A 7,784-nucleotide genomic window follows, 5' to 3' on the forward strand; every position below is an offset into this window, starting at 1 on the left:
AAAGCAAGGAAAAATAAAAAGTACGTAGTATTTTATGTATATATAGTTTCCTCATTATGCATAAAATATGTATATATAGTTTCCTCATTATGCATAAAATATGTATACCTAGTACTCTTTTCCAGAACTCACGCGTCTCTCTAATCTCTAGTATCATCAATCCAGCAACATGAAATATTGGTACAAGTATGCTTTTTCTTAGTAGTTGGAAATTTTAAAAGGAAAATTCGATGTGCACATTTTTTTTTTGCAAATAATTCGCCACTGGAAAAAAAAAAGCACCACCAAGTACGGAACTGAAGAGTGAACTGACCGCTCGCGATGTTAGCATCCAGCGACCGCGGCCAGCGGATCCTTACTCTATCTGGCGCTAGTGGCACAAAGCAATGAATTCAGTCTGCGTCTATTTAGCTGAGGTAGATTTGTGCTTCTTTTTAGTTGTAATCAAATACTTATTCTTGAAAGCATGCCATACAAGCGGTGAATAAAAAATAACATCGATTAATAAAAATTTCAAAACATTCTCCTCCTCCATTTCACGTAGTCACTCGATAGTTCATTTCGCTTAGTTCGTCTCAGAACGAGAGTAACATCTAATGTTACTGCTGTGTTTGGTTATTTCTTACATGTTACCATCTTAAATGTAACATCTTTTCCAGTTCCATGTAATTTACTTGACAATGTGTACAATATTAGCAACATCCTGATCTGCATATTATTTCCCTGTATGAGTTACTTCCCCTTAAAGGTCTACTTAAACAATAATGATTACTATAAATTTATTGAGTTGATGTAACACATAAAACTATGTGAAATCCTTCCAAAAGTTTGCCTTAGTTCAAACAGTAGGTGTTATCTAATAAACAAAGCAAAGTAAAACTATTTTATTCATGCGCTGTAAAACTGAATTTACATTTAGCTTAGCTCCTAATTCACCACATCACATTTTGTTCAGTGTAACACAGTGATGAATCTCAGGTACATTAGTAGCCAAACTCAACATAAATGCAACTGTGAGTGCGTTATAAGAGCGCCATTCAATTCCTTAGCGTGGTGGTTGCTGGGGTACTACTGAGTGGCCATTTGCCCTCTCATTAGTAGCTCAAAATCAGGGACGGTAGTAGCCAGCCTTAGTAGCTTTGCTCTAAGTACAAATTACAAACTGTATCTTTTTTATTATATCTTCTGTAGTTAGATTTATGCCACTTTTCCTAGAGTGTAGTTTTCATTACACACTTATCATTATACTTTCCATATCACTAGTTTATCTGGAGTTTTTTTACTATCTAAAGTCAGTTTAATGTGTTTAGTACCAAAACCTATAGAAACTATATAACATCTTAATCTAGTCTAAAGTCGTAGAACCATGGTTGTCATTCTACATATGTGGTAATCGAACCACAAGGAGTTCGTTTGCATTCTAAAGGTGGTTCGCGACGGGTAAAGACGGTAAAAAAAGGAAACAATACAATGTTAAATTAAAGTAATGTTTATTTGAAAATTTTATTAAGTTATTTGTTTATTCCAGAACCGCTTTTACATATAATTATTATACTGTGAAGGATCAGATGTCTTATCCGTGTTCAAAGATATGCGATCTTGTCTTTGATTCAAGCAGTACATGTTGAAATAATAATACAACAACAACAAGAACAACAAAAAACATTGGGAACCACTGCTGTAGAAATATTTTTTCTCTATCTTCTCGCGGGTGGTTAGGGCACTCGACTCGCAATCTGAGGGTCGCAGATTCGAATCCATGTTCCACCAAGCATGCTCGCCCTTTCAGCCGTGGGGGCGTTATAATGTGACGGCCAATCCCACTATTTCGTTGATAAAAGAGGAGCCTAAGAGTTGGCGGTGGGTGGTGATAACTAGCTGCCTTCTCTCTAGTCTTTCACTGCTAAATTAGTGACGGCTAGCGCAAATAGCCCTCGTGTGGCTTTGCGCGACATTTGAAACAAACAAATAAACAAGCTATCAGGTATTAAACCAGAACAGATGAAATTTTATACATAATCACATAATAGATTCCAAACAAACGCTCAGTATGGTTACCGTAGTCACTCAATATATCATGAAAAAATTTAAATCTATTGATACAGACAACGTTCATACGATCTGCACTTTAAAACTTTTAAACAATATTTTACAAGATATAAAAACACTATTTTTGTTCACAGATCTGTATTCAATAAACATGCAAAAGAACTTTACCAATAGACTCATATAATCACTTAGTGTATAACGTAGAGTTTAGTAAATAGTTACTCTAAAGTAAACAACTTTAGTGTTCAGATTTTAAGGTACGGTAAACAGCGTTATTGTCAACAAGCTGTATGATTATTAATGTAAAAAAACACGAAAGAGATGTTCGTATCCGATTGTTGTAAACCGTTTATTTGACAAAATGTTGGACTGAGATATGTTTAACATAACATAAAAAAAATATCGTATTGAAATTTTAGGACTGGCATAGCCCGGTGGTTAGGGCGCTCGACTTGCACTTATGCGAGTTGCGGGTTCGAATCCCTGTCCCCTCACATGTTCGCCCTTTCATCCGTTGGGACGTTGTAATGTAATGGTCAATCCTAATATTCGGTGGTAAAAGAGTAGCCCAAGATTTAGTGGTGCTGACACTTCCCTCTAGTTTATCATTGCTAAATTAGAGACGACCGTCGCAGATAGCCCTCGCGTAGCTTTGCGTGAAAACCAAAGTGAATTTTTACCAGAACTTGCTAGTTTATGCTGCGATATCCAAAAAACAGAATATTCAGTGAAGTATAAAGCCTGCTAGAACAACACAACACTGAACAGAACTAGACCACACCCGAAGAGCTGCTTTAATCAACACTGAGCACATATCACTGTGGTGTATAGCATAATTATTAAAAGCTGTTTATTAGAATTATTTATTGTTCTAGCAAAACCAAATAGAAAATTCACAACTATGTATCATCAAGAGAAGTGATTTGATTATTTAATATTTTGGCTCCTTGGGTTTTTTTCCATGGAAAGAATGAGATATTCGAACAGTTTAAAAAGTAACAGCCCTTAAAGTTCAGCTGGTTTTCAAGTGTTGAACTTTATCTCAGTTTTGTACCCTGTACTTACTGCTGTTATCTGGATGAGTAATAAACATTTATTCACTGTCAAGAAAAATTCAATAAGCATTCAGCCAGTTGTGAGATCTTAATTTAGACTTTTGTGAACCCTATTCCTATGACAGCTGTTTCTTTGGGAGGGAAATATTCCTTACATATTCTTCAGCCCTTTCCCTACGGGTATTTTCATCCGGTAGGTAACAGCCCATTAAGAAGTATCTATTCTTCAGTACTTTCCTGAAATAAAACACCGTCAGAATTCAGTTTTTTCTCTCTATAACTGAACGATCACAAAACTGGAACTGAAGAACCCATGAGTGCCCATGCCCCATGTGACAGTCTTAATACAACCTCACACCCAGGGTGATGACGGATAAAATCCAAACATTTCAATAAACAGCACATAGCATTTTTAATCAATTCATAGTACATAAAGTAACATCTAGGCAATACTTTAATTGTTTCCTGTACATTTAGCACTATAAGAAGAGCCATTAGCTGAAAAGAAGTATTATAGCTGCGAAAGCGCTACCAACCTATCGAAGTCAAAAATATTAAAAAACAGATATGATATTTCGAACTTGGTGGTTTGAATAGTTATATATGTTTATTACGCTCGAGAAGATCATATCCATATATATATATATCATATTCTGGATATATATATATTATTATTAAACTAAATATCCTAATATATATATATCATATAATCTCCCACTTTAGTGCTTAACAAATTCTGTCTGAATCAAGAGAGAAATTATCTGTTCTTTAATATTAACTTGTAGCCCTGGTGGTGCTTTGAATATTCGTATATATATATATATACGTTACTAAATATAAATTACTAAAAAACTAGATTTGTGATGTCTATATACCACAAGAGGGCAATAACATGTAAATTTGTATTTTTTATGTCCTGGGCTACTTTGTTTTCATTTGAAAATGTTATTAGGCATAGCTTAAAGGGATTATTTAATTTATTCACTGGAACATTTTCTGATATACAGAATACTTGGTATACTGTTTTTTGTTTCAATGGAGCTTTATACTGAGAGTCTGTTACGAAAAAGAAGAAGGGTGTAAGGTACGTTATTTTAATCCTTTATTTTCTTCTGTTAACCACTAGGCTGTGCTCTGTCCCTAGTCGAAACTTATACTTACGTACCTAATTTTGTAGTTTTTCATTCGCTTAACCGTAATTTATATTTATACTGTAACATGAATAATATATAATAACAATAATAAACCACATAAAAAAGATCCTCTTTTTTTCCTATACAATTGGTCATGTAAACATTTTTACGAGTTAAAATTAAAAAGTGAATTCTTGGTATTAACTCTTGTTAGCATATCAAAGTTATTTCCTACTACAAAGACCTGCAAGTTCGTGTGTGTCATTCATTTTAACTGAAACCTTTTTTTTTACTAATAACTCTCGGCAAGCAAGGGGTGGAGTAAGGTGTATCTTTTCGTAGTTGACAATTTTTTATGACACATAAAAAAGGGCACTTTTGGGGCATAACTGTAGGAAGGTAGAGGCTTCAGTCCACCCAGTCACCCCTCTGTGCACGTCACTGAGTATTTGGGCCACTTGCAGAATTAAATTTGTTATTTGAGCAGCTGTGTAGTTTGTTTTATACTTATTGCTTCAGTTAATATGAAATGCAAAACCTGTCATATTTTACTGTAGTGACAGAAATTTATGCATTTTAGACCAGTGATAGTGCACCATTTAAAGTCTGTTTAGTACGTCTTTAATTTGATTTGATTTATCATGTGCTGTTTTTGTAGTGTAAGAACATGATACAGATTATGCTGTTACTTAACATGTATAAGAACATGATACACATTCTGATGCTACTTAACAATAGTATCTGGTGAGTGAGGATCAGCATATTTTTAATCTCCCGTTCGTCGTTTGGTCTGGTGAGGCCAGAGGACAAATAAATGAGGAGAATCCAGCTCCTAGATATGGAGTGCTCTCCCATGATGGAGCACGAACTTTAGAAGTTTCCTATTTGACTACTGGTTGGTTGAACACCAATCGACGACGTCTACGCCCACTGCTATTATCAGCAAGACGGAAAGTAGACCAGCCACTTCCTGTTACGATGTGACCAGTTGGGATAGACATTACCTACATACAAGTTTTTACTTTGGAAATACTGCATGGCTAACATACTTACGGCCAAAAGAATTAGCCATAATTTCTTACACATGTTAAGTTTCACCAGAATGTGTATCATATTCTTTCACATGTTAAGTAACATCAGAATCTGTATCATATTCTTTCACATGTTAAGTAACACCATAATCTGTATCATATTCTTTCACATGTTAAGTAACATCAGAATCTGTATCATATTCTTGCACATGTTAAGTAACACCATAATCTGTATTATATTCTTGCACATGTTAAGTAACACCATAATCTGTATCATGTTCTTATACATGTTAAGTAACATCAAAATCTGCATCATGTTCTTGCACGAAAAATGCATGCAGGTGAGTGACAACCTATATTAGCTAACCTAGATCTGCTTGCCAGTGAGTAACTGAAGTTTGAAGATGGAATCGCTTATATTTAGGAATTGATGCGCGTTGGAGATAAAGTTTCAGATGTGAAAAACCAGGATATCTTTATAATAAAAGTTGTACACATCAACACAGTTGAACGTGAAATAAAATTGCTTATTTAACGGATTTGGTTTTGGTATTTTCGTGTCAGTGAACTTTACAGAACTACATAAAATCAACAGTAGATGAAAATTGAGAGATCGGCAACGTTTTCCCCAGCGTTTAAAACTAGATCAAAGTTTGGACTCAAAGTCATTTTGCAGTTCCTCAATTTGCTAATTATGACCCTATCAATATCATTATTGTATGTATAAAAAGTACAGCCTCAAGCACTGATCCCTAGAGCCTTCCAGTAACTGAAATGAAGAAGCACCGAAACAGTCAACACTTTATAAGATATTAAAAGGTGAATCGACAATTTCCTGAAAAATAAAGAATTAATTAATTTTTTAAGGCATGGTGTGCAGTGATATCCTTAAGGACCAAATGGTTCCCTTGCTTTCCTTATGTTTTGTTATGTTAAGACGAGGACAATACTGTTTTCAAATTAAGCTGGAATGTATGACGAACAAAAACAAGACAAACTCAAATACGGAAAGTCAACTACAGATCTGGACAGTCAGAGAAGAAAGAAAGAAATTACGCTTCTCTGACTCTAACCAAATACATACAATACTACTATACGATCAAACAAGACAAACTCCAATACGGAAAGTCAACTACAGATCTGGACAGTCAGAGAAGAAAGAAATTACGCTTCTCTGACTCTAACCAAATACATACAATACTACTATACGATCACTCTGTATTCTCATGGTAATGTTGGGATAGCGACAAGTAAAGTTCCCAAATTATCAGTGAAATAACACCATAAAACACAGAGATCAAGAGCGTCGCCAGAGGACATGCCACATTTTTTGGTGATAAATAAATATTTATTCAATGTGTTGCCATATCTACTCCTTAGTCCATTCATAAAGTATTGAAACCTACTGAACGGCCAGCGGTCCTTTCCTCAGTACAGAGTGAATGGAAAAGAACCATACCTTTCTACATCGTACTGGTCAGGCAAATGTCTTACTGTAAAATCACGTATTGGCCAGGATAAATCCTTCATATTTTCATTTACGCTGGGGCAAGTAGATACGCTTCAGAAGGCTGTGACTGTTTGTTCACATCTACATACTCTTAATCAGTTCCAAATAGTACGGTACGTTGCTTAAATTGAAGGGTTAAAATGGTAATATATCTACCTTATATTATGTAATAATAATATTAAGCTGAAGGAAATAATTGAAGGTTGATATCCTCTTGAGAAATGCGACAGTCTCAAGGTATGGGTTTATAGTGGTAAAATTAGAGACAACTTAATATATTACAGAAATAAGGTTATATAAATGATAGCCATAACTAAAACAGACATTCTTAAGTTACATTAGCTTACCTTTTGATTCTTGACAAGTCACTCTAGTTCCAAAATGAAGAAGCATCGAAACAAGGAAAACGTCGGTTATCATTGCTAACATCTGTATCAGAGGTCCTACTGAATTCCACCAGTGTTCAGAAGATGCTAAAACAGAATGCTCTTTTGTAAACTTGATGTGCCAAATCAGTTTTATACGAACCTTCCAACACATTTTAAATCTCTTTTTTACAAATAATAAAACAAAAGATTTCCTTATCAATTTCTGCATGCTGTGCTAAATTACTGGTTTAAACACATGCAAGCAATATAGATGAAAAACATATATTTTGTGATTCAGTATATTCATAGCTTGGTTTTAAACGAGGAATAAAAAACATCCTAATGATAAGTTACCAGAAGCATTACTGAGTGATAAGATGTGACTGGCTAGTGGTGATACATAGATCCGAATGATTATGTGCTTATAACTGAGTAGGAATCGGTGACTGATTTTTTTTTATTTTAGTGTCAAATATGTAATCATTATTTTTCTCATATATATATATATATATACGTATTTAATTTCAACGTGATTAGTACTACTTATACCACTATTTCTCAACATTAGTTGGTTAAAGTATTTGTCTGGTTAGTGAAGTCCCATCACGTCCCCTCCTCTCTCTCTCTCTTTTTTTTTA

The 7,784-nt window shown here is 34.5% G+C and overlaps 1 protein-coding gene across 1 annotated transcript in view; it reads right to left on the reverse strand.

Annotated features, from left to right (window-relative positions):
• LOC111086069 overlaps positions 1-7,556 on the reverse strand; it is a 23,458-nt gene extending 15,902 nt beyond the window's left edge. The window contains exons 1-2 of the mRNA XM_022387486.1: positions 7,501-7,556; positions 7,126-7,251 (exon numbers count right to left, since the gene is read on the reverse strand). Coding sequence (XP_022243194.1) covers positions 7,126-7,207 — 82 coding nt within the window. The 5' untranslated portion in view covers positions 7,208-7,251; positions 7,501-7,556. The remainder of the gene's footprint in view (positions 1-7,125; positions 7,252-7,500) is intronic.
• Positions 7,557-7,784: the final 228 nt, after the last annotated feature.

This window comes from Limulus polyphemus, unplaced genomic scaffold (assembly GCF_000517525.1).
Source record: "Limulus polyphemus unplaced genomic scaffold, Limulus_polyphemus-2.1.2 Scaffold33, whole genome shotgun sequence".
Lineage (NCBI taxonomy): Eukaryota > Metazoa > Arthropoda > Merostomata > Xiphosura > Limulidae > Limulus > Limulus polyphemus.